Below are 27,171 nucleotides of genomic sequence, written 5' to 3'. Positions count from 1 at the left end.
ATTTTAATAATAATTATATATAAATTTAATAAAAATATATATTTTATTATTTTTATTGTATAAATTGTGATACGTAATTTTTATATAAATATATATTATGAATACATAAATTTTAATAATTTATATGACATGAATATATAAATTACTAAATTTACTTAAAATGAGTTAGTAAGACAGCACATATTCTTTGAATTATATTAAAAAGAAATAAATAAATTAAAAACAATATATATGCTAATCTTTTAATTTTGTTTATGAAATTAAAAAATTTTACTACTAAATTTTAAAAAATAATGTTGACATAATTTTTTTCAACAAGGGTTATCAAATTAAAAAAATAGAAATAAATTATTTTATTTTTTTTATTTGAAAATAACGCATTGAAGTCTTCTACCAACTTTATATATATAAATATATATATATATATATATATATATATATATTCAGAGTAGCTCTTTTCAAAATTTTATCTTTGAGGTTTCAAAACTTGTTCTTAGCTTTTAAATATTTTCAAAATTTCAATTTGCTACTGTAGTTTCAACTTTATTTCATAAACAAGTTAGAACAAAATTTTGTTTAACAAAGAGGTCATCATTAGAGTGTCATAATCAATTCAATATGAAAATCAACTTCCATTAAACCTGACTAAGAAATTAAACCACCTTTTTTTTTTAATTATTTCTTTGTTCATGTGGGTCTTTGTTCATAAATGGTTGCCTATATGCCTCCATGAATATATATATATATATTTGCTTTCTCTTAATTATTGTTAAGATTAATTACTTAATTATATTTTATTTTAAACATTATTTTATGAGTAATGAAGGATTAATTGTTCTTTTGTGTATGGTTTATATTGAAAAATTTCAATAAAATAATATGAAAAAAAAATAATTGAAATTATTAAGATTTAAATTTTAATTTTGTTAAATGTTATTTTTTAAAAATAATTATATAAACAACTGAATTAAACATTGGATTCATAATGCTAACTTTACCAAATGTATGCACTATGGGGCCTAAAAATTTTATATAATTAATACATTTATCCTTCTTTTTTTTTAGTTTTAATTAACATATTTATTTAGATATTATTACTTGGATGTCATGGAATAGCTTATTGGGCACTCCTTTCTTGACTTATGTGAATAATGATATTGCTATTAGATTAAGAAAATCTTAATATCACAAAAATCAATTTAAAACAGTAAATAAAAATGTGACATAACTTGTCTCCTAGTTAACTTTACTTGTATTTTATCAGCAATTTGAAGGTTCAATCATCAATATTGGTTCATAATTGAGGAATCTTTGGTTAATCTATTCCTCTTTTTGCTTAATTAAAAAAATTGGCTAATTTGTCCATGTGAAGACAAATCTCAGAGGAAATTGGGTATTTGAGATTTTCTTTGTTGGTTGCTATTTGCACCTCAACATTTATTTAATATATCTCACTACTTTTAATATCTTACTTTTTACTCATTACACTGCATATTCAAATTAAAATTTATCAAAACATTAAAACACTCAATCTCTTCTTCTTCACACCCCATCTCTTTTCTCTTTTTTCAATTGTAAACCCTAAAAATTTAAAGTTAAATTCAAAAGTAAATAGTTTATTCTTTATTTTTTGTTTAGTTTCATAAAATTTAAGGTTTAAATATTTCAATGTGATTTGAAACTTCCAAAAATGTATTTCTAGAAGTTCTTTAAGGTTTCTGAAAATAAATGTTCATTAGTCTTTAAGAGTTTTTGAAACTAAAAAATTTCAAAAAATGAATTTCCAAAATTCTTGAAGGTCTTGAGACATTTATTTCTAAAAATTAACTTACTCGATCATCATTTTTAAATCTTCATTACTGCAATTATTTCTCTCAAATTTGTTTTTCATTTTAATAGTATACAAGATATTACAAATTTTGGTTGTGAATTTTGACAATAATATGATTTGTTGCTAGAAAGAAAAAGTGCAAAAAAAGCTACTAATAGTTTGGGAAGGAGAAGAAAAGAAAAGAAAGAGAAGAAAAGGGTATGAAAACAAAAAAGTAATTGATTAATGGGTATTTAAGTAATTTCATTAAAAGTTAAATTTATAATAAAATTTTTTGGATGTCTTGAGTAGTTTTTGGGATGTAAATAGTACTCTTTTTGTTTTTGTTTGATGAATGACTATAATTTAATAATTTAAGGAAAAACAAGAAAAAAAAAAGGTTATCTCTAGCTATTTCTAATAAAGATTAATTACTTCATTATATTTTAATTTATACATTATTTTATGAGTTATGAACATGATTAATTGTTCTTTTGTGCATGGTTTTATGCTTAAATTTTTTTATAAAGTAATATGAAAATAAGAAAAATAATTGAAAATATTGATATTTAAATTTTAAATTTGTTAAATGTCATTTCTTAAAAATAATTATATAAATCAATTGAATTAATCCTTAAATTCATAGTGGCTAGCTTTACCAAATATGTACTGTCTAAAAAATTTATATAATTAGTACTTCTATCCTAATTTTATTTAGTTTTAATTAACATTTTTATTTGGATATTATTACTTGAATGTCATGGAAGTGCATATTGGGCACTCCATTCTTGACTTATGTGAATAATGATATTGCTATTGGATTAAGAAAATCTTAATCTCACGAATATCAATTTAAATCTGTGACTAAAAATGTGACATAACTTGTCTCCTAGCTAGCTTTATATTTTATCATAAATTTGAAGGTTCAATTATCAATATTGGTTCATATCATAATTTGGGGGAAATTTGATATTTGAGATTTTCTTTTGGTTTGATGAATGATTATAATTTACTTTTTTTAAAAAAATTTTTAAATTTATCTTTAAATCATTTACCCTACTAATTATTGAAAAAGATATTTCGCATATAAACTTTTTTAAATTTGTAATCTCCAAATATCAAATTCTTATAACATGTCAATTGATCCAAGGAAAATCCACATGAACAACCATAATTTACTAATTCAAGGTAAAACAAAAAAATAAAAAATAAAAAAAGGACATCTCTAGCTATGTCCAATAGCATCTAAAAAAACACCTGTACAAGAAACAAAACAGGGAGCAACAATCAACAACCAGGAAAGCTAGGATTCTCAATGCAGAAATGATTAATCAGTACATAATCATGTCTGCAGAAGCCATGATGGTTTGATTGACAGAGAAAGAACTCCATGGATTCATGAAAGTATCATCATTGATATGATGATGATGATGATGGGCAGCCTGATCAAAGTTTTCAAAAACCCCATTGCTTGAGTTTATGAAATCAATGATTTCATTGAGAGATTGCAGCCTGGTACTGAGCTCAGTCATCTGAGCTCTAAGAACCGACTTCTCATCGTCAACGTTCAAGTAAAGCTGTGTGGTTATGTTGATGCTTGAAAGGATCTGGTTGTTGTCCTTTGTGAGCTGAGATACTTGCTCCATCAGATCATCCAGGTGCTTCTGTTTACGCATCCGAGACCGACGTGCCGATTCCCTGTTGGAAAGCATTCTCTTGCGCTTCCTTTCGTCCAAAATCTGCTGAAAATCTTCCTCCGAACTTGAGCTTCTCAGCGTGCTTGAAGCTGAAGATGCTCCGCTGCTTGAAATAGCCATAAAAAACAACAGTTTATGAAAAAAAAAAAAAAAAAAACAATGGACTATGCTTGGAAAAAATAATAGCACAGGACCCAGAAGTTTATTACTGAAAAGAACTCAGATATGGGATTATTTATGAAAAATGGCTAAGAAAAGCTAAAGAAAATAAGGGCTGGTTATGGGATTAGAGAAAGGGATAGTTCATGAAAACACGTAGAACCAGTAGAGGAAAACAACAGAGAAAGACTGAACAAGATGGGTCCTGCGCCTAAATGAAGAGTTAATCATAAAACCAGAAAGGAGGATTTAGCTTACTACAGGAGACATGAGTCTCAAACATCAAGAACAAGATGTTGATGAGGATCAAAAAGATTAGTTTGCTAGCTAGACAAAAGAGAGAAACAAAGAGACTGCCGAATCTTGAGTATGTAAGATAAACCTGGGACTTGGAAGAACTATATGGAAGAGATCTGGATAAACCTGGGACTTGGGAGAACTATATGGAAGAGATCTGGAGAAATACAAAGAGACATTGCAAAGCCTTTGAAAAACTACAGGGAAATCAAGATGAGAAAGGAAAGAGGTTGACATTGGATTTCATGGTGGACTTTATAGACAGAAAATTCCCATTGGAAACAGATAAACTAATGGAGTAAACATTGTACTTTGCATTAACCAAATATGGGGGAAAATCAAAACTTGAATTGCGTCTAGAAAGTTGATATTATGGTCTTTGTGCAAGTATCACACCCATAATTGATATTGGCAAGCTTAGACTGGAAAAAAAAATATTAACTGCTACAACAATGTAATGTCTGTTTTTCTACTTTTATCGGCTTCAGACAGTCTTTTTCTAGCTAGTCTGGCACCTTACAGTAAATCTTCATGCATGATTGCATAGTGTTGCAGTCACAAAAAAAATCAAAAGTTACCATACATTCGTTATCATTCATGTTTGCTTATGGCTGATATAAAATCTTGGAAATGAGATTCTTGATGGGCATTTTCATGGAATGATTTGACTATCCAACAGTAAATCTGTGGCAAAGAAGATTAACCAAGGCTGTTTCTTGGGGAGGAAAAGGTCATTGTCTCACATGATTCATGTCAGTTTTCTGAAGATTGGCCCCAATAAAAAATGTCGAAGAGGCCACCGGAGCAGCGGCATTTATACCGGATAATATAAAATACGTAAATAATATGATATAAATATAATATAAAAAAAATATAAAAAATAATGATTTAAAATTATAATAATAATTATATATGTATTTATTAAAATAAAAAATATATATTTTATATTTTTATATTGATATAAATTATAATATATATACAAAAATTTTAATATTTTATATGATATAAATATTTTAATCAATTAAATTAAATACGGTTTTGGCAATCTCTCGAAGTCAGTGCCCACTGGTTGCGTTTAGTTTCTGAGTACATCGACATTAGCAGGTTCCAAAAAAACTATCAACAAAACATTGAATTTAAAGCCTACGAATTTAAAGAAAAAAAAATTATATTAATAAGTGATTGATTTAATTGATTAAAATTTAATTTTTTGATAAAAATATTTTGAATTTAAATTTTATCGATATTATTTATTGAAATCATTTTAAATGTATAATTTATAATTATCATATATGATATATTTTATTTTAATTTAAAAAATTGAGTTGTTTATCTATTTTAAAATTTTTTTATAAAAAAATATACAATTGATAAATAATATTTTTATATAATTTTTATTATAATTAAATAATCATATAATTATAATAAAAAATTATAAATAAAATGCACCTGATACGTACAATATAATTCTCATGAAAAACAAAAACAATATCATAGTAAGCCATAAGAAAGTGTTTTTATATTACCTGGAATCCGACAATATCTGGACATTCACGTGCGAGATCGAACTCATTAGGTTTTTTTTTTTTTATAATAATGTTCCTGAACCGAATTTCTATTTGATTTTTCAGTGGGCAATAAAATTGCAATTGGTAGTATTATAAAAATCAAAGTTAATTCTACAAAAAACAAAGTAGACTGTCTCACAGTCAGCAAGTGAAAACTGGAAAGACAAAAATGATTAAGGCTTTTAAAAGACAAAGTTTACCTCTTAAACGTGTATATGCCACGGAAGATTCCCAATTGCTGCTTACTACAAATGTTACGGGGTCGAGACTTAAGTTTCGAATTTGTACGATTTTTAAATTTGGATATTTACTCATTTGGCATCTTAGATTAATCTATCGTCATGGTTCATATTTTTGTAAGATATTATCCGTTTTGATCTCAAGATTTTATTTTACAAAAGATATCTCACAAGACAGAGATATTGTAAATCCTTTTATATTTCAGTGACCCTTTTATTATGTTCGATGTGAGATTCAGAACTTATTTCTTACTTTTTGACTTCAAGGTTTTATTCTACAAAAGATGTCTCACAAGACAGAGATAATGTGAGCTTTTTTATATCCCAATGACCTTCCTATTATGTTCGATGTGAAATTCATGATTCTTCCTTATGTTCGTGATACAAACATTAAGATATGAAATGAAATTATTGTGACGTTTTAATCTCATATTAAAATAATTTTAAGTTTTATTATAATATATAAATATATTAAAATTAAAATTTATAAAATATTTTTTATGAAATAAAATTGTGAGATTTTAAATTAAAATAAAAATATCTCGCGGATTTGGGTGCGGGTCCCATAATTATATTAGAGCTGGATTTGAGCTAAGATGAGTATTAAAAGTGGTTGACGGAAAGAAAGAAAAAAGTGAGTGAAAGTGGGCGGAAGCCATGCTAATTGCAAAGTTGATAGCTTGACCTAATGCTAAGTCACTTGTAATGAAGAATATGTATCTGACAGACTACAACAGGAAATGGACAAAAAAAGAGGGAGGAGGTGGAACTTTCACCTGTGGTAGTGGTTCTTTTCTGCAAGGAATATATGCTAAGAAACTGAATCGGCAATTTTCTTTGGTCTTTAAAGCAGAAGGTGAAAGAAGAACAAAAAACAAGGAGTTTGTATGAACCTTTGGCCAAGACATAAACTGCAAAAGCCCATAGGCAGAAACTATAACCATAACTTTTGGTTTTTCAATATTTCATGCCTAGCTAGAACTATAACCTTTCCTTGTTGGCTTCGAAATTGAAGATGATACTAATATTTCCACTACCAATTCTCCAAGTTGCTTACTAGCTTGGACTGTGGTTTTTAACTACTAGGTTAGAAAGGAGAAAATTACAAGTTTCTTCTTATTGGCAGGGTTCAAAAGAGGAAGAAGGAAAAGAAGAGCAGAAGCCTGATCTTATAAGTAGAGGACTATGCCTTGTGCCTCAGTCTTGCACATCATATTCTATTAATAGTTGCAGTACTGGCATTTGGACATCCTCCCTTGAGAAAACGTGCTGTTGCATATTAGAAAAAATGATTTTGGCCTTGGGATTATGAAAATGTATAACTGCAGGTGCAGGCTCAAGGTCTGGTTGTTGAGACTTGGAGCTTTGGCAGGCTCATGTATACTTGTCAACCTCTATGAAAGAATGTTTACTAGCGTATCATCAATTTGGCAATGCTATTAAACTTGGCATAAAACTTTCCCAGTTGGAATTGCAAAATAAAAAGAAAAGAAAGAATGAGGTTTGATTGAGGGTAAAGAGTACTAGAAATGAGGATTGGTCTGGCCTTTAGTTCTGTTTCATCTACTTGGATGATGAATTCTTCTGTTAGTTTTAAATTTAGAAGTATTAGAGATCAGGGGTGCATCCAGGGGACTTTCATTTCCTCCTTCTGTAATCCCTGGATTCTAAACAAGGGAGATAAAAAGGTAGATGAACCAACACGTGCCTGCCAACAAGTCTATATGTACATTGATCTATAGGCCGATTTAATTTATATATATATGATCAAAACTTTACATTGACATCTTATGAGAGGAACGTTAGACAAGAGTACATTCGGGGGGAGCGAGTGGCCTTATAAAACAAATTACCCCACCACCGGTTTCCCGTCAGCAGCATCCAGCATTTCTTTCTTCACCAGAACTGGAATATATACAAGCAAATCAATTTCGAAATGAGACTGACAACGGAAATTAGTATAATGTTCTTAAGCAAAAGATAAATGAGCAATATTATGGTCTTAGTAGCTTACCAAAGTCCTCTTCTTCCTCTTCTTTTTGTCAAGATATGCCACGAGCTCCTTCTGTTGAGCAAATGAGTCTTCTAGAGCCTGAAAAAGCAAGGCAATGGCAATCACTTTAGGTGCAGGACTGCAATTAAGCATTTACAGTTTTTCTTTCTTCTTTTAATCTGTGAAAAATTATGTAGCAATTATTAATTATTTTAACTAATATTTGATGTCTTTAATTTGAAATAGAATATACTGTTAAAAAATGATAGAGTGAAAAATGACTGGGGTAATTAGGATCAATGTTTCACAAGTATAGCTTTGCGCTAATCTGGTCAATTACTTGGCTTATAAATAATTTCTTCAAAAACAGCAATGTTTACCTTCTTGGTTGCCATAAGTTCTTGCTCCAAGGCATCAGCCCGGTTTAGTGCAGAATTCAACATTTCTTCCTTCTCAGGGGGCATTGTTGTAGGTTTCATGTGAATAACAGTTACTCTCTCTTCCAACTCAGCCATACGTTTCATGACAGACATCAACTCAGCAGTGGAGATGGCTGCTGGGGATAACTTGCCTGAAGGTTCCTGGCTCTTAACCTCTGTGTCAACACAGTAAACAGGACTAGAGCAGATGTTGGCATCAGTGAGCTTCATGGGCATGTTGCGTGTCACTCTGATCATGGTGGCAATTCCCATAACAAAGGTCATGACACCAGTGAAAAGATGAGAGCTATGCCCATCAGGAACCTTGTAAGTTTCTTGCTTAGTATAAGAATCTGCCATTGAAACAATATGAATAATCAGCCTACTTAAACTAAATTGAGGAACATGCAGAGCAAGCAGCCTCCTTACGCCCTTTTTTGTGTGTGTGACTATAGGATGTAACAGTCTGAGTAGGCCATGCACCTTTTGATAGAGCAGCAAAATTTTCATTCTGCACTTTGTTCTGCCAAGCAAAATCCACAGGTTTATCAACCATTGGAACAACTTTCTCATATTGGCTCATTTGGACCTGTGAGATTTATTTGTCAAAACTAAGAAAAATGGAGGGGAGAAATAGTAACTTTCACAATACAACCATAACAAAATGAATTTGGGAAGAAATGGAGGGTGGAAGGAGGGAAAGCAAATAAATTCAATCAGGTCAAGATATCTAGGAACTCAAGTACTTTGCCGGTAGGCCTTGCATCCTACAAGGGTTCTACATTTTTCACAACTCGATTCAACCTTGAGGTCTATGACACTATACGCTGATTCAAAGTCTGAAACCCCTAAATTATTGACAATATTCTGTAAGAAGGCTGTTAAACTTACATTTTCATGTACAGGAGAGATTTCCGGGTGCTCAATATCATTCCTTGAAAGTTTAGAAGAAAGAGATTGTTTCTTTCCTGTATCTGGAACTGCCTCAGCATCCAAGGAGTCATTAGCCTGGGTAGACTGTGAAACAAACTACTCAGTGAATCGATGAAAAGAAGATACAAAAGAAAATCCACTGGATTAATAAAATAGATGATAAACAAGCAACATGTTTATAATTCAGGGACACATCGTCATAGGAGGAAAAGAGGAAGAGAGGTGCATGAGCAAGTGTAACCTTGGAGAGCATTGTCACATCCTCTAAAATTGTTTTCTCTTCAGTGCTTTCAGCCTGAGATTTCTTTGCGCATTTATGTTCACCATTTTGAACCATCTGCAAGTCCAAGAATTGGTTAGGAGTTCCTTGACTCCAGAGAACAAACTATACAAGATAATCAATATGACTGCAACTGAGAAAAATAGAAAGAAGAATGGAATTAAAGTATAGTTGTGATCCACCTTCAAGATCTCTGGGTCCTTCCATGGACCCTTATCAGAACGCATGCAGCCTCCCTGATCAGCACAAGTGCAAGTACCTCCCAAAAACTCTGGCAACTCGCTGATATAAAGCCACAACGTAAAAAAAAAAAAAAAAAAATAGCAGAAGAAAAGCTACACCAGGAAAATGTTCACAACAGTGAATGCAAATGGTTGATGACATTGTATCTCATAATTTTTTTTTCTGAGTTCTAAGTTAAGGTTGGAGAAAATCGGAAAGGCTAACAAAATGAAAAAGAAGAAAATTTTAGATCATCTAATTGGAACATACCTTTCATCAATTATTTCAAGCAACTTGCTCTGATATTTGTTGCCAAGAACCTGGTATGTAATAGATTGTACAGATTAATTTCTATTGGTTAAAACTAGCAAATTTGATGTGAGGAAGAATGGGCTTACATGGATCTTGGCTGTGGTCTTAGGATCAAGGAAAGACTTAATAGTGTTCCACAACATTCTAAATCCCGAACCTGCATTGATGATGAACATTCGGTTCAACGTCTGCAGAAAAGGCAACAATTTGCATATCACAAATCCATCATTTACAGTTATAAGTCACGACCAAATAAAAAAACTTATCTATTATGCAAGAAAATTGTTAAGGAAATCGGTACCTCAGGATAATTGTCACCATCAGTCTTCTGAAGACAAGTGATAAGTTCCCTAGCAGCTTTGGTGAAGCTTTTAAGACCCTGTGGCATTAACTTGAAATTAAGCCTAAGGACATTCATACGTGATTTTTTTTTGTCAGAATACAAGAATTAACCTTTTGAAAATAAGATTTGGGAAGGTTACAGGTGGAAGTTTATAGTGATTAATTATATCTTTGATCAAATTCTTGTATCATAGAGATAGTCATTATTGTTCTCACTTACCACTCCTTGCACATCCAAGATGGTTGTGCTTTGGTCAATGTGCTTCTTGGCCGCAATAGAGCAAGATGGAAACTTAACATCAAAGGTCCTCTCAAACTCCTTTACATGGTATTTGAGATAGCGGTCCATTGTTGTGACTTGCATGAGCTTGGTAGCATCTACTAGGCCTATTCTCTCTATATACACCGGTCGTCCCTCCTTATCTATTCCATGGTATCCTTGGGGATAATATTGCAGGACTTCATCATGCTCCTTGAACTCGAAGTCCTTAAACAAAGAGCAGAAACGGGAATGGAACTCATCCAGAGAGTCATTGTGTAATGCAGTTTTAAAAAGGCAATATTTGAGAGGAACCATAAACAAATATCAGGATTCTATGTCTTCTAGGGCTGATTTCTAAGAAGAATACCTCTAAAATTGTGTCGGTACCAAATTCCTTCCTCCATTGGAGCATATCAGACCACATTTCCTTTGTTTTTTCAATGTCAAATTTTCTAGCCTTCAAGAACCTGCATTATCAGAGGGGTACATTTAGAGGTTAGCAAGTTTATGACAAATTCAAAACTAAGACAGCAACAGCTATAACCGCATTCGAGGTACCCTTACTAAGTTCTTCATTTGAATACAACAGCCAAATAAACATAAGGAACAATGTATACAACACCAGAGATGAAACAGGAAAGAAAGTAACCTGAGCATCATGTGATAATCATCATGTTTTGCGGGCAGCAGTTCCTCCAATATAAGTACCTGACGCAAGGCATCAACAGCCTGCAACTCCTCTGCATCACGCACATCCTCAATTTCCACAGACATTACTTTACTGCTCCTTCTACCTTTCTTTGTTAAAGAATTCCTGAATTTATTGGAGGCACTTAATGCTGCCTCCTTCAAAGACCCCATCGTGGTCTTTCTTTCTTCCTCGGAGACGTCAATATCAGATGCTGTAGAATGAACGAATTATTAACATTAAATATAATAAAAACCGAAAACATTCCAAATGTTCCCCATCTACTAAGATTAAGTTTTGGTTTTGATTGGCCATCATTAACAAAGAAGAACAAAATAGTCTTACCAAGAATCCCATATTTATGCCACAACAATTCATGCAAACCAACATTTAACAGTACAATAACAACATCATTCTCCACCTATAAGGCTATAACAATATCTGAACATCCTCTTTCTGGTAATTGAGGTTATATTCAAAGCAACAAGAGCAGGAGAAAACCTGCTAATTGCACAGGCAGCAGGACAAGAAAGATATAAATCAATACATAAAAAATGTACAATGACATTAACAGAAACAAAAAAAAAAAAGTTCTCATTCATGTCCAACGTAAACCTGTGATAGAACATCTAAACATGCATAGAGATTCTAACAAAATTATATAAAGCAGAAAGAAAAAAGGGTTTAGGATAAGAAGAAGACCTTGGTTTTCAGATTGAATAGCAGACATTATTTGAGGCTTGGGGAATATTGCTGATAGGTGAGCAACAGGCAGAAGAATGAAGCACTCATATATCCATCGATCCCCAGGACCCAAATGTCTGCAAATATAATATTAATATTACAACCAACGTTCAAAGATTAACACGTAGAGAAAGATAGAAGAAAGAAAAAACAATGTATCTAAGCCAAGGGGGAAGGAGGGTAGGGGGATACTAATAATATGAGAGAAAGCTAATTTTTTCGGTGGATTTTTTAGAGTCCTTTGAAAATGGCAGGTAGACAATGAGGCAGACACGACATACCAATCAAACATAACATTAGTAATGTTTTCGTTAATGTTTTTACTATTTCTTGTAAGAAAAGAAGAAATGGGTCGGTTTTCTTTCTTTATTTGGCATTTGCTTTTTTATGATCTTTGACCAAGTCTCCAACTCTCGTATCAACAGCCATGGCCATTTCTCTTTTTCTAAAACATAATAATGGCTGTTACACTTCAGAAAATTGAATGCCAAATGCAAGGCCTCTCCCTTAAAAATTGTTCGGACCGATGAATTCATCTAAACCAAACGGCCTTTTCCTCTCTTTTCGGCAAATTCATACATTAATTAATTAATTTTAACACACTTTTTCTGTAATTTTTTAGCAGGTTAGTCCAACAATAACTAATACCAGTCTTCATCATGGGATGGTTGAAGCATTGAATAAAGTCCGGGTACTCCCAACAGTCGATGTTTATCAATGGCAATACGAGGAGGGCGGAAAGGGTCCAAAATAGATCATTGCCTAAAGATTGGTCAAAGAACCGTAACAAATAATAAACCTAAAATTGCAGTCATGGCTGTCCAAATGTCACGGTCTGTGCACAATTAGGCTTAGGCTCCCGGCACGTGACACATACACCTCATCTGCCAATAGAATACAGCAAATTATGAGCTAGCTGCAAGTTCATTAAATTTCCTCCTATGCAAATCATTCACAGATGGAATGCTAAGAACTAGCTGTAAGTTACTGCGACATTTGAATATCAAATAAATAGTACAACCATACATCAATGCCTTGTTCCTCAAGGTTCGCTGTCTTTTTTGATACAATTCAAACTTCGAACTTGCAGAATCATGCCATGATGGCGGAACTTCAGCACCAACCCAAGACACTTTGTAATTACTAGAGATTAGCAGCTGATATGACCATATTCCTATTTAATTCTGGGCGTGCAACCTGAACTTCTTGAGATAAGGAACCAAAAATTAATTGGCAATCACCATACACACAAATACATTTGAAAAACAACAGATAACCCAATAGAAAACAGCAATTTCCTTTTGCTTTCTTTTTCACTTTCAGTCGGAATCAGAATCATGATTTGCAGAAGATCTCACTGTCTTGCGCCTACTCTCATCATAACCGTCATCTTCATCATCTTCATCATTTTTCTTCTCACTGATTACACCTGTAAAATGATATATTGTTTTAGATGCTGCAACATGCTATAAATTGCACGTTGAACAAGACAAAGTCATTACCTTTCTTTATCAGTACAACCTCAAGCGTCCTGGTAGCAAAATCATCTTTCCCTCCAAGATCTTGAAACCCAACCAACCTATCTACTGCAATCCCTTTTCTGCCCAAAAATTTCAACTCTTCAAGTTAGATATAATAAAAGAGATATCAATGTTTTCTAACTTTAATACATGATGCCAAAACTGAACACAAAGATTATTAGGATGTCAATTCTGCATCTAAATTTTGCCTAATCCTTCAATTTGACTGAGTTGATCACTATTCCTTATCAATATTAATTGCTCAAGTCTTAGGGTAGAAGAAAGAAAATATAGAAAATTTATTAAGGAACTTAACAACAATGAAGCATAAATCTTATTTTTTTCTGCGTCAATTAAACAACTATCAATATTTTTGAGAAAAAAAGAAGCTAAGAGATGGCTGACCTGAAAATTATAACACAAGGCAAAGTTTTGACTGCAAGTTTGGCAACAAAGAAAGGTGCATTCTGCGACAAGAATTCAGAATCTTATGTTGCCAATGAAAACAATACTACGGCCAGAATGAAATATGAAAAATCTCTATCAAGATGTAGAAACAGAAAAAGCTTGATGATGTTCACCTCAGCATCCAGCTTGATGAACTTTGTATCCAGATGCTTAGGTGCAAGAGCTTTCAAATGCTTATCCATTATCCTGGATTATCCATATATATTTCACAATAAGTCTTGCACATTTATGATTGAGCCTGTGCTGTGTGCGTGCGATGGACAGACAGAGAAAAGTAAAAACCTTACTTGCATCGATAGAACTCCTTATGGTAGAAATGGCAAATCACTTTCTCACTTCCAGTGACTTCGCCCAAGAAATCTCCTTCACTAATCTCCCTGTACTCTCCATGCCCTTGCCTCTTTAATGCTTCTCGCTTCTCAGCTTCTTTCTATTCAAAATAAATCCTAGTGTGATTACGGAGTACAGAATGACTATCCCCATATCTGTAGACCATATTGTATCATACTGAATTACAAATTACTATTGAATTTCTAACCTTGAGAGCGGCAATCCTGTCAGCATGCAGTTTTTCCAGCTCAGGATCCTGTATAAAAGAAACTTGTGAGCCTACGAAAAAGCAAAGTATTATAGAATGGATCAAAGATGCTCCATCTTAAAATACAGAAAGCTTCATAAGACTTACATCCATCAACTCATCAAGGTCAACCTCCTGGTTGACTGAAGTTGATGACTGTGCCATCTCTTGGGCAAGCAGCTCCTGTAAGATCATCAAATTGACACATTGAAACATTAAACACAAACCAATTGGCATAACTATGTTGTTACCATCTAACTTCGACAATCATACCTTTTAATTTTACAGCTAAGTCAATCTGGCTCAGAACATTTAAAAATTATCATCAGAACAATCAAAACCATCAATTTACAGTTCCCAACCAACCCTTCAAACCCACTCTTTTAATCCAAGACAGAATCTTACAATTTATGATTATAAAAGAATATAGAATTTCAACGAACATGAATTCAATTACATAACTTTACTACACTACCTATAAGCCCAACCACAAAAGAAAAAAAATCAGCCCAAAAGGCAAGCAGCTATTAATCCAGTTAGTATATCCAACAATCGCAAAGAAAAAAAAAACCATTAAAAACTCAAAAATAGAGGGAAAAAAAGGGAAAAAGACAACATTTTTATAGTCACGAGCAGCAGCTGCCATCACATTCCCAAATGCTAAATTGGACAATGTTGATTTAACTGAATTCGGATCCATTTCTCTTTCTCTGAAAGATTAAAACAAAAAAAAAAAAAAAACATAAAAGATAAAAAAAAAAAAGAAGCTTTGATGGAAATTCTAATGAAGCAAGCAAATCCAGGGGAGAACCTTATTCTTACCTGCTGAATGTTTTGATCAAGACTGAAGAGAAATCGAATGGAAAAATGGGATCTTGAAAATTTGAAGAGAAAAGGTCTCAGATGAAACGCACCGGTTTCGTTTATATTTGCATTCACCATTTGGTGCAATATTCAAGAATGCAAATTACCTGAAGGCCCATATTCAAGAATGCAAATATATCAACTCTAGGCCCAAATATTGGGCTGAGTGAGAGGCAGGCGGACCCCTAAAAGCTCTACAGTTTGTTTGGGCCTTAAACCCCTACAGCCGATCAACACTCGTCAGATGGGTTTTGATCGTTATTACAAAAATATGGCAAACAAACTGGCGACGTTGGTCTTTGTACATGGACTGACTAGTGGATAGAAGAAAGCTACAATGAATATTGAGCGGTAAGGAGCTCGATTTTTTAAGTAAAATTTAAATTTTGAGTTTTATAAATAAAAAAAAATAAATTTGAGAGAGTTTGTTTTTCTTATGAAATCTGATTTGATTTGATTATGAATTAATCGAAATTTAAAGTAGTTATCGGACACTGAATGATCTCAAACAAAAAAAATAATACCAAATTTGATTTATTTTTTTAATAATATATAATATTATAAATTTTTAAAATTTGATTCGATTAAATTAATTTTTTTAAATCGATTTGATTCGATTCATCAATTTTTAAAATTTATTTTTTATATATTATTTTAATAAAATTTTTAATATATTTAAATAAATTTATATATAAAATAATTATTTTTATTTTATAAAATTTTAAACTATATATAAAAACTAATAAAAATATATAATTTGGTTTAATTTAATTTTTTTTAATTTTTCATATCCGAATTTAAAATTTGATCCAAACTTAATATATATATATATTTAATATCTAAATTTAATTTAAACTGAATAAAAAAAAACTTATCTAAATCAAACACTACAATTTCAAATCAATTTGTGATGTTTTCGATTTATTATTACCCTACTATTTTCCATCCTCCCAACCCTGGGTCCTATCTTCTGTCTCTTTTTGGCAGTCCTTTAATTTCTTATTTTATGGTATCTTGAAGATTAAACTTGGCAATTATTACGTAGATGGACAGTGGTTGTCCCATAACCCTGAAGGCATTGAACAAAAGAAAGTAAACTGGGATTGTCTCTGAAAGGACTTTCTCCATTGTGAAGGTGCCCAAAGCGCCTGGCATTCATGAAAGGACATGCCTAGTCAGTATCAATAAATAGTCTTCTACCTCGAGTTAGACGCATATCATGCATATGCATGAATACTGTGGTGTTTTCTCTAGCTTATTACTCAGACTCATGCATTTCAATGAATACTAAAGTTTCCACCTCAGACGCTACCTCGCTCTTTTACATCGATGAGAGAAATTATATAATAAAGAAGGTTTTAACATTGAAATGGAGCTTTTACAGGTTACCCTCCAAGCTCGAAACAGATCACTCCAACTATTTTTCATAGTTTCTGTCAGAAGGACACAGTTGGACTCCAGTTTGAACAAATATGAAAGAAAATGAAATTCAAAAGGACAGGAAATTCAGGATTCCAATCTCGCGTTACTATGTGTTTCCCTTCAGTACCGATTGTTTCAATGCCATATATTCTCTTACATTTGAGGGTTTACCCTTTTTTTCGTATGCAAATGGCTTTGATAATGTTATTGCATGATTAACGTGTATAAATAAGTAGTATATTTTTTTATAAATATTATATTGAATTATTCACTATGTAATTCATCTGTACTCATAAATATCATGAGAATTATTAAAATTATCCCTTCTTTTTAATAAAAAAATATAATTTTCGTTTACATTTTCTTTTTTTTAGTAGAAATAATAATCTAAGTCATCCATTAATAAATTCACGTAGAACTTTATTATTCTTCTTTTGTTTATTGGTAGAACTTTAATTTTGTGCATATTAAAAAGAAATTTTGATTTTTATGTATTTAATATTATAAATTTAAAAATTTTATAATATTAACGTAACGTTCAAATTTTAATACTTATAATTTTATTTTTTTATTCTCAACTTGTAACATCCTTTGTAAAATAAAAATAAAAGTATAAGATGTTCAAAAATAAATAAAAAAAAACTTATTTACTGATATCCAAAAATGAAATATGAAAAAAAAAATGGGATGGAAGGAATTTTTTTTCCCTTTAGCATAGAAACAGCACTTTTTTCTTCGTATTAAAGCTAAGTAAAAGTTTGATTATCTATGCATAACAACGAAAACTCAAATCTTCAACGTTGTGTCTTAAAGCAACTTTGAACAATACTATACTATCAATTCTATTACATAATAGAACATGCTGTGTTGAGTTCCGCATGGCGGTCCATATAGACAAAGGACATTTGCTGACAAACGGGACAGGTATCAGGATCATGGATTTCAGCCTTTGGATCAGGCTTCTTATTACCTTTCTTGGGTTCATCAGGTTTCTTTTGGGGTTCCTGTTTTGGAGGAGCAGGAGGAGGCCCAACACTGACCAGTTCAACAAATTTTCCTGCTTTTCTCGTGCGGACTATGATTTCGTATGGGTCAGCATCGCCTGTTACTGATATTGTTCCCTTGGCACTATCAACCTCAATCTTATCTACACCTGCGGATGATTGAAATTGAATATTCATGACAGTGGTTTTGTTGTTTGAACCCCTTTTCTTTCACTGATGAGAAATAGAGAATAAAAATGAAAGTTATTGTGTTAATTACCTTGTAGTCCGGAGATTGCCTTAAGAAGCTTCTTCTTGCTTTTATGGCTTGAGATATCAACCTTCAAGACAGTCTTCTTCACCATGGAAAAAAGCTACTCGATCTATAACTAAAATCTAAATCAGAAACAACTTTTTGGTTAGTATTTCTAGCAGTATTAACTTATTTAAGAGGAACTCAAAGGAGGAAGATCGATCGGCTGCATATCAGATTCTTAGATTGATCTCCCAAGGGAGGCTTGTCCTATTGCCTGGTTTGTCTTGAAACCATCAAACTATATTATAACAACTTTCACAGTGTCTTGGATTCTTATTTGGATTTGTAGCATTTGACCTCGAGTTCTATGTTTCTTGTTTGTATTTGGATCGATCTGCTTAGATTGGTTCTCCTTGTAGCCCACCAACATTCACCATTTGGTGCAATTTCACAATTTTTTTATACAAAGAAAGTCATAATAACTTGGAAATATACGAAAGACTTTAAGACGACGATAGATTTAAATTTTAAATTTATTAGATGTTATCTTTTAAAATTATTACATAAATCAATTAAACTAAACTTTAAATTCGCAATAACACTTGATTAAAAAGCCAAGAATCAAACTCATTGGAAGATTCAAACAATCTATTTATTGGTAAAGTGGAAACCCAAAATGAAAGTTGGTAATAATAAGTATGTCCCTAGTTAACTGTCCTTAAGCTAAAGGATAACAGCCATTAAACAAAATTTTGGTTGTAATATAGTATTAATTTTTCTTGATGGCAACCGAATGTGATTTTAAAGTTCTATTTAAGTCAATGATGAACATTTGTGCTGTTTTGTTGTGTTATTCGATTAAATGTTGATCAAGAGGTTTTCATTGGTTCAATAGGGATTTAATATTTTGGATTTGGTATCCTGTAAAATTACAATCAATTTTGCCCACTAAAGAAACAAATTATAGTTCATATTAAGGAAAAAAAAAAGTATAATAAGATTTTTGTGATTCAGATGATCATTTTCCCTAGTTTAGATCTAGTGATCATATTATGAATTGAACAATCATAGCTATCTAATCTAATTTAAATTAAAGTCTTGACGTTAGTAATCGCATATTATCAAATCAAATACTCATATCTCATATAAAAGTTTTAATTAATTAACAAATTTTTAATTAATTACGAAAAGTAGCCTTGCAAAATTTTAACATATATATTGCTCATAATGGAAATTAATTTTTTTTCTCCGCATACTCAACTCAAACGTAGTGTAGAATGAGATTCATCTATAAAATTTAATCACAAATTATTAATAATGAGAAATTTTCATTTCTATTTTTTAATAATGTATGAATTTTTAAAATTGAATTATTGTCGATCAAACTTTGTGCCTGTGCACGCAAAATACATATAAATATATAAATATATATATGTATATAGAAAAGATGGAGAGAGAGAGAGAGAGAGAGAGAGAGATATTGAAGATCCGATCTCCCGATCACATGAAATAAGTGAATTAAATTTAAGAAAGGATTTCAACAAAAAAAAAAAAAAAAAGAGGGTATCAAGCACGTATCAATAAAGATAGGCAATTGAATTAATTCGTCCTTGTTATAAATAGCAAAACATCAAAAAGTTTCAATAAAGTTGTTTGTTTCCTTGCAACCAATGAGAGTTTTAATTACATTTCTATGACATTATCCAATAACTAATTCCCCTAACACAACCAATTGTATCATCCTTTTTGTATTTGATTCATAATATTAGGTTTTGCCAAAATCACTTCATTTTAAATTCGATAAGTAATAAGAATTTTATGTTTTTATTTTTTGACAATATATAAATTTTCAAAATTGTATTGGTGGTCCATCAAGCTTCGCGTGCATGCATCCACACACAACATATATATATATATATATATATAAAAGATGGAGAGAGACAATAATATCTATCTATTTACATTATTTTTTAATATTTTGATTAATATAAGAGAAAAAAAAGTTTTATGTAGCTAAAATTATTTAGATAAATTTTTATTAAAAATAAATCATAAATATGACATTGGTATCACGTGTCGTTATTTTTTTGGATGGAACATTAAAAATTGATAAATTGAAATGCTTGTATAAAATTTATATTTAATAAATTATAAATGTATAAATTCTATTAGATAATCAAATATAAATTCTTCTTCTATAATTCTCCAATGTTTGCGGAAATGCTGGGACAAAGTCGTGGTTGTTGTTTGTAAGCTCGTATCTAGCCAATAATAAGATAGTATTAAATACAAAACACGTTGAAAACGGAGTAACGGTGTCTTAAATACAATCATGAACAGTGCCCAACTACCCGATTCCAAATAAAATATATAAGTAGGGCATGCAACGCTTATTATGAGCAAACAAATTAACCATTATCCCATATCTTGAGACCAGCTAACAAGAGATAGATACAGATCGAGATGGAAGTAGTTCAAGTGCTTCATATGAAAGGAGGAGTTGGAGAAACAAGTTATGCAAACAATTCTTTACTTCAGGTAATTAACCCTTCACATGTCAGATCGTTTGTCAATAACTTATATATATACTAAAATTTTTTTCTTTGAACTAATTTGGGAACAGCAAAAGGTGTTATCCATGACAAAACCAATCACAGATGAAGCCATAACTGAGCTCTATTGCAGTAGCTACCCTGAAAGCATAGCCATCGCAGATTTGGGTTGTTCTTCAGGACCAAACACTTTGTTTGTGGTATCTGAACTTATCAAAGTGGTGGACAGTATTCGCCAAAAGATAGGCCAAAAATCCCCCGAGTATCAAGTGTTTCTGAATGACCTTCCGGGTAATGACTTCAACACGATTTTCAGATCCTTGCCTAGCTTCCAAAGCAAACTGAAGAAACAACTTGGAGCTGGCAGTGGGCCATAATTTTTCGCTGGAGTGCCTGGTTCTTTCTATGGCAGGCTTTTCAGAAACAAGAGTCTGCATTTTTTACACTCTTCCTATAGTCTTCACTGGCTCTCTCAGGTTCAGTATTTGAAATTATATTAATGAAAAATGATAGTATCAGCAACCGTTTAAGAATGAAATTTGTAATTTTATGAGAGAACTATTTGCAATTCAGGTTCCTGAAGGGCTGGAAAGTAATAAAGAGAATATTTACATGGCTAGCACGAGTCCGGCAAACGTGCTTAAGGCATATTACGAGCAATTCCAGCAAGATTTTTCCTTGTTTTTGAAGTGTAGATCAGAGGAACTGGTGGCTGGAGGGCGCATGGTTTTGACATTTTTAGGGAGAAAAAGTGATGATCCTTCAAGCAAAGAGTGTTGCTACATTTGGGAGCTTATGGCCATGGCTCTCAATGATCTGGCGTTTGAGGTACATAGCTACATGGACAAAATTAATTCTATTCATGTAGGAATAGTCATTTTCTTGTCATATGTACTTGTTTCTTTAGATTTTGAGTAATGTCAGATCATCCCTGTGCTTAATTGGAGTGATAATGAAAAAAATGCAGGGACTCATAGAAGAAGAGAAACTTGACTCCTTCAACATGCCTCAATACACACCATCTCCAACAGAGGTTAAATCTGAGGTGTGAAGGAAGGATCCTTCGCCATCCATCGCTTGGAGACTACTGAAGTGAATTGGAATGCATACCAGAATGAATTTGACTTGCCTGATGCATTCAAGGATGGGGGCTACAATGTTGCAAACTCCATGAGAGCTGTGGCTGAGCCATTGCTTGCCAGCCACTTTGGTGAAGCAATCATTTAAGAGGTGTTCCGGAGGTACAAAGAAATCGTTGCTGATCGCATGTCCAAAGAGAAAACTGAGTTTGTCAATGTGACTATTTCCCTTGTAAAAGTTTGAATCATCTTCAATTTTTTAGATCAATCATCAGAACTGGCGCTGCCCTGAAAAACACTTTATTAGTTCTGATAATAATAAAGGGTTCGATACACTAAATATTATATATATTATATTTATATTATATTTTACTTAAAAATTATATATCATAATTTGTATCGATATAAAAATAAAGAATATATATTTTTATTCTGTTAAATTTATATATAAATTTTATTAAAATTTTAAATCATATTATTTTTATATCTTTTATTTATATTATTTTTATATTATATTATCGTATCATATTTTAAATTAACGAATCTTATTTTATTTATTAAATGGTAAAATTTTATCTTTTACTTGCTCCCTTTCTTTTTTAAATTGAAAGGATACGTAGTCTAAGCATGCAAGTACGTGCTTTTCAACTGATTATTCTTGGAAAAATACATCAAATTAAGAACTATTCTTTATCAATTGTGTGTTTGTCAAAACATTGGTTGTATATATAAAAATACATATAACAAATACTTAGGCTATAACCTATACCTTATACCCTAGAGGTCTTGATGAACATATAGAATATAACCGGTCCAAACGAGCCATAGTTTTTGAACTTATTTATAACATCAAATTAAGTCTTTTAAATTCATTAATGATCTCTTTTCTAAAGTTAAAAAATAAAGCAAAGAGAAAAAAAATTATATACAAATTGGTTAAAAATACATAAATAAAAAAAATAATTAAAAGGCACAAGTAAGCATTTAAATATAATTACTTGTCTTTACATGTAAAATGAAGTTTCCTTTTTTCACCAAAAAAAGTTTATCTTATTTATTAATAAAAAAATCAGCATTTTTTTTTAATTTTAAATTGTTCAAAAATAATTTTATTTATTTTTATTAAGAGTTTTCTTAACATACTCCTTAAAGTTTGTTAATGTATTATTTATTGTAATAGTTTTTATTAAATACAACAATAATTAACAATTAATACAATGATTTTTAATGTTTTAAAAAATTATTTAATATGATAATTTTTTTAAAAAAATATTCCTGGTCCTGTCAGATCCCAAGGTTTTCTGGAGAGACTTTGGTCTGAAATTTAATTGCATGTAGGATAGGAAGGTGGCTATAGTGATGTCAACCATCCGAGATTCAAAACCTAGGTTATCCGAAAAAAAGCCATGGTGTCTCCCATCGTGCTTACTCAATTTTCAGCAGACCACTTTCGTTCGAGAGGCAGGCCACTGCCTATCTAGTCATTGCTTTATATCAACGTACAGTTTTCGTATCATTGGACGCAACATGCATGTGTTGTTTGCCACTACGAAAGATATTCTTTCTGCTGGGTATCTCAAACCAAATTTTAGAGCCTAAATATGCGGATACAAAATTTGATGAAAACCATGCAATCTTTACTAGCTATTCATTGGAGAATTTGAGATTTAGATTGCACCATTATCATCTCTGTCAAGATATATAGGCAAAAACATAGTTTTAGATAAGGTTTTACTAGCCATCCATCTCTGGCACCTTTATATTATTGGGAGAAATGGGCTCAGAGTCAAAACCAAAGGGCTTAATACAATTATTGTTCAAGCCAAAACGTTAATTCATACTTACATCATGAAAGAAAATGCACGTTCTTGTCATGTGCAACAAGTCAACACTTTCAAAAGAACATCAATTTTCCCAATGCGTGGACAAAGGCTAGTCCCGTGAAGAAAGCGAAGAAAAAGATGTGGTGGGGAAGGAAACAGAAAGAGAAAAATATTTCGTCGCCTAGGGCAAGAGGACAGTGAATGACACCAAACGCATTAATTATATGTCGCATATGGGATGGGAAGAAGCAAAAAAGCCTGGGAAAAAGGCAAAAGCTAAGGTAAAAAGATGGTGCCTGAGATCATGGGTCACTGCACCCACAGAGATTTCCTTGTCTTTTCCTTCGTATCTTGTTTGTGCTCCTCTTTGTGGGGTGCATATGCCGGTACTGGTTGTAATGGACTATGACAGACCCATTTGAATCTTTGGCAAGACAATCAATCTATAACATATATTTAAGGAAAAAGAAACGAGTAAACCAAATTGGGTAATCTTCCTCATAGTATACTCTCGATGTTTATCAGATTATGCTCTCTATTTCACCAAGATGAATGGATGAATGATTCGGAGTTTAAGTATTCAAAAAGAAAAATGAAGGGTTGAATCAGTTATAAAATCAGAAAAGAGACAGGCATGACTTTGATGAATTTATCCAAGAACAAAAGTCATTTTTCTACACAGCTAAGAACACATTGATAAGCACTTAAACTCAATCACTATGAAATCCTTAATCTCCTTTTATATATGGTCTTTAGCCTTTCCATTCTATTCTCTCCATTCAAAAACTGCTGAGGCCTTTTGACTTGGTCAGGCTGGCTGGCTACCTAGAAAATGGTTAGTGCCCTAAATCCTGATTGTGCCGGAGCCTTGAGGTCCCTGACCATTTGTCCATCTTTTGTACGTCCAAGAAGAATCCCTACACGCCAATCAAAGTTAAACTGGATTTGATAAACTCAGTTGCTTTCTAGACTAGTGGGACTCTGGTAAAGTTGAGATCACTTAATCAATACCAATACAAGACAGCACTTAAAAAAGACATGACTCTCATAATCAAGACTTCAAATGCTACACAAACTCTTACCACCAATTGCTTCAAAGTAAGACCACTGTTATGGCCAACAACGTGATTCAAACCAGAGTTGAAAGTAGCATTGGCAAATGGCAATTTACAGGACATATAATTGAGCCTACTTAACACTTTGAGAAGAGGAATTTAAAGCACCGGCAACTTTTACAATAAAAAATTGCTCATAAGAAAGAGGTGCAATGCACCTAACAATCCTCCTTTAATGGTAATCTCTTTCAACTGTTGCAGGTTCACGCCCCAATGTGGCAAGATAATACATGACAGAAATAATTGCATTTTCAACCGATGTGAACTAGATGATAATTGCATTTTTATTTCAATTCAAGCAATTACTAACAATTTCTCCAACTATAAACACATCTTAAACCTGTTTTAGGTGAACAAATCCAATTAAAATATCTCATCCACAAAAAAAAATTAACTCTGTTAAATTTTTGAAGATACCAAACTTTCTGATTTAGCTCCATAGATTTTGTAGGGTATATAAAGTATGATTGGAATTATCTTCTTCTTTTTCATGCAAATTAAGCTGTAATTTACACATTTTCAAGACTTTGAATGGTTGTCCCATCAAAAACCAAAAAGGAGCACTAACAAATTTGAGATAGGCTTGCGTTCAGGAGCGGCCCCTGCCACGATGGTATAATCATCGTGATAAAATGTAACCTGAAAAACCATGATAAGTAATATATATTAAGAAAACAAAAAAAAAAAAACTCCAAAGTAAACGACTTTATCATTGATTTTTGCCTTTAAAAGGAGACCAAAGCCAGCACCCACTACTTCTAATTCACTAGTAAGCTGGATTCTAACAAACATGGATGTAGAGAAAGTCTTTCACATGACTGGAGGAGTCGGCAAGACTAGCTATGCCCAAAATTCTTCTCTCCAGGTTTAGCCTTCCCTTCTCTCTCTCTCTCTTTCTCTCTCATCATTTTCGGGCATTTTCTTTCTTCTAACTATGTCTCCTTCTTGACTGTTTTTTTAAACAGAAGAAGGCATCAGATATGGTGAAACATATAACCATGGAAACAATACAAGAACTTTACTACGCAGAAACCCCGAAGAGCTTAGGCATAGCTGATTTGGGCTGCTCTTCCGGACCCAACTCATTATCCCTCATCAAAGATATTGTTGAAGTTGTTGAAGGAACTAGCCATAAAATTTTTCATCCCCTACCAGAATTTCGAGTATTCCTTAATGATCTTCCAACAAATGACTTCAATTCAGTGTTTAAGTCCTTGCCTGATTTCTATAGGGACCTTAAGAAAGAGAGAAATGAAGGGGGGCCTGCTATTTTCATAGCCGGCTACCCTGGTTCGTTTTATGGAAGACTGTTTCCGAACAATTGCTTGCACTTCATCTATTCATCTTACAGTTTGCACTGGCTTTCCAAGGTGAGATTCTCTGTTCCATTATTTTCCTTACCCTAAATCTCCGAAACTTTGAGTTACTTAGATTTCTATTCGACTCCATGAAATGAACCGATGACAAACCAAGGATCAAGAAAGTTGTTGTGATAGTCACTTCAGCACTGCAAGTACTGAAGTACAAACTATAAAAGCAGCTTAACAAACAAAAACCCAGCAGTAATTGGCCAAGTGATTTGTGCCTTGGGTCAAAGCGACCATATTTCTTCCAAACTCTTTGTCTTTTCTCAAGTAATTATGCATGTACCAAAATTTCATCTCTTGATTCTTTTCTTTCTTTGATAAGCTGACAAGAATTTCAATCAATCACTATACGCCATGCAGGTTCCTCCAGCTCTTTACGATGAGCATGGCAAGTCTATCAACAAAGGAAACGTTTACATTTCGGTATCGAGCCCTCCAATTGTGTCCCAAGCATACTGGAACCAATTCCAAGAGGACTTTTCATTGTTCCTGAAATCACGATCAGAAGAGCTAGTCACAGGCGGGAGAATGGTACTCATTGTACTGGGAAGAATAGGCCAAGATCATGTTGATAGAGGCAATTCCTTCTTTTGGGAAATTCTCTCAAGATCCCTTGCCATATCTGTTTCCCAGGTCCCATAATTTTGGCATCTTGATCATGTAATTGATCATATACATTCATATATCCCTTCTTGTTGACACCATACATCTTTCTCCTATGTTTTTCCAGGGAGAAATTGAACAAGAAAAGCTTGATTGTTATCATGTGCATTTTTATGCCCCATCAAAAAATGATATAGAAGATGAAGTGAGACGAGAAGGTTCCTTCGAATTGGACAGGCTAGAGATGTTTGAGATAGAGAGGGAAGTTAAGGGTGGAGAGAGCTATGGCACAGCAGTGGCAATGACAGTGAGGGCTATCCAAGAATCCATGCTTTGCAACCACTTTGGAGATGGGATAGATTTAGACACTTTGTTTAAAAATTATGGGAAAATAGTTGATGAAGAAATGGCTAAACAAGAAATGAAGCCCATCACTTTTGTTGTAGTTCTTAAGAAATTATGAAATAGTTTCATATGTTATTAATCAAGTTTTTTTTTTTTAATGAGGAAATCACAATTTTCTATTAGCTTGTTGAAATTAGGATTTCGGAATGTCATTTTGCCTCTTTTGTTTTCA

The 27,171-nt window shown here is 32.3% G+C and overlaps 4 protein-coding genes and 2 pseudogenes across 7 annotated transcripts; 2 read left to right on the top strand and 4 right to left on the bottom strand.

Annotated features, from left to right (window-relative positions):
- Window positions 1–2,672: 2,672 nt before the first annotated feature.
- LOC111301081 (bZIP transcription factor 11 pseudogene) lies at window positions 2,673–4,407 on the bottom strand (annotated as a pseudogene). The gene has a single exon (XR_016329546.1). The product of XR_016329546.1 is annotated as a bZIP transcription factor 11 pseudogene (transcript).
- A 3,069-nt stretch (window positions 4,408–7,476) lies between these two features.
- On the bottom strand, window positions 7,477–12,849 carry LOC111300799 (phosphatidylinositol/phosphatidylcholine transfer protein SFH12-like). Of its 2 annotated transcripts, XM_089748002.1 has the most exons (15): window positions 12,614–12,849; window positions 11,924–12,042; window positions 11,183–11,435; window positions 10,901–11,000; window positions 10,492–10,758; window positions 10,231–10,308; window positions 10,016–10,117; window positions 9,888–9,937; window positions 9,578–9,677; window positions 9,357–9,452; window positions 9,074–9,199; window positions 8,666–8,771; window positions 8,144–8,535; window positions 7,785–7,862; window positions 7,477–7,675 (listed from the first exon to the last, which is right to left on the bottom strand). In XM_089748002.1, exons 2-15 carry the CDS (start codon window positions 11,949–11,951, stop codon window positions 7,667–7,669), a joined length of 1,785 nt encoding a protein of 594 aa, XP_089604128.1. In that variant the 5' UTR covers window positions 11,952–12,042; window positions 12,614–12,849; the 3' UTR covers window positions 7,477–7,666. The 2 variants fall into 2 exon arrangements, with proteins under 2 accessions (XP_089604128.1, XP_022752147.2); XM_022896412.2 differs by lacking the exons at window positions 7,477–7,675; window positions 12,614–12,849 and having other exon boundaries at window positions 7,773–7,862; window positions 11,924–12,131.
- A 31-nt stretch (window positions 12,850–12,880) lies between these two features.
- PLP3B (thioredoxin domain PLP3B-like protein) lies at window positions 12,881–15,477 on the bottom strand. The gene is made up of 9 exons (XM_089748003.1): window positions 15,353–15,477; window positions 15,147–15,240; window positions 14,639–14,713; window positions 14,492–14,539; window positions 14,241–14,383; window positions 14,067–14,139; window positions 13,891–13,952; window positions 13,468–13,565; window positions 12,881–13,394 (listed from the first exon to the last, which is right to left on the bottom strand). Exons 2-9 carry the CDS (start codon window positions 15,228–15,230, stop codon window positions 13,285–13,287), a joined length of 693 nt encoding a protein of 230 aa, XP_089604129.1. The 5' UTR covers window positions 15,231–15,240; window positions 15,353–15,477; the 3' UTR covers window positions 12,881–13,284.
- A 2,035-nt stretch (window positions 15,478–17,512) lies between these two features.
- Window positions 17,513–18,443, bottom strand: LOC111301080 (heavy metal-associated isoprenylated plant protein 12-like). Its single transcript, XM_022896582.2, has 2 exons — window positions 18,080–18,443; window positions 17,513–17,969 (listed from the first exon to the last, which is right to left on the bottom strand). The coding sequence occupies exons 1-2, from the start codon at window positions 18,162–18,164 to the stop codon at window positions 17,662–17,664; spliced, it is 393 nt and encodes a 130-aa protein (XP_022752317.1). The 5' UTR covers window positions 18,165–18,443; the 3' UTR covers window positions 17,513–17,661.
- A 1,897-nt stretch (window positions 18,444–20,340) lies between these two features.
- Window positions 20,341–22,126, top strand: LOC111301079 (S-adenosyl-methionine 4-1-methyl-2-pyrrolidinyl-3-oxobutanic acid methyltransferase-like; annotated as a pseudogene). The gene is made up of 4 exons (XR_016330082.1): window positions 20,341–20,593; window positions 20,679–21,083; window positions 21,181–21,435; window positions 21,575–22,126. The product of XR_016330082.1 is annotated as an S-adenosyl-methionine 4-1-methyl-2-pyrrolidinyl-3-oxobutanic acid methyltransferase-like (transcript).
- A 3,077-nt stretch (window positions 22,127–25,203) lies between these two features.
- On the top strand, window positions 25,204–27,171 carry LOC111300797 (putative methyltransferase TCM_000336). Its single transcript, XM_022896410.2, has 4 exons — window positions 25,204–25,489; window positions 25,590–25,994; window positions 26,352–26,624; window positions 26,722–27,171. The coding sequence occupies exons 1-4, from the start codon at window positions 25,415–25,417 to the stop codon at window positions 27,055–27,057; spliced, it is 1,089 nt and encodes a 362-aa protein (XP_022752145.1). The 5' UTR covers window positions 25,204–25,414; the 3' UTR covers window positions 27,058–27,171.

Source organism: Durio zibethinus, chromosome 18 (assembly GCF_047325235.1).
Source record: "Durio zibethinus cultivar Kanyao isolate XHJ-2024 chromosome 18, ASM4732523v1, whole genome shotgun sequence".
Classification (NCBI taxonomy): domain Eukaryota; kingdom Viridiplantae; phylum Streptophyta; class Magnoliopsida; order Malvales; family Malvaceae; genus Durio; species Durio zibethinus.
The sequence above is the reverse complement of the archived record's forward strand: the minus strand, read 5'-3'. Positions and strand labels throughout refer to the sequence as shown.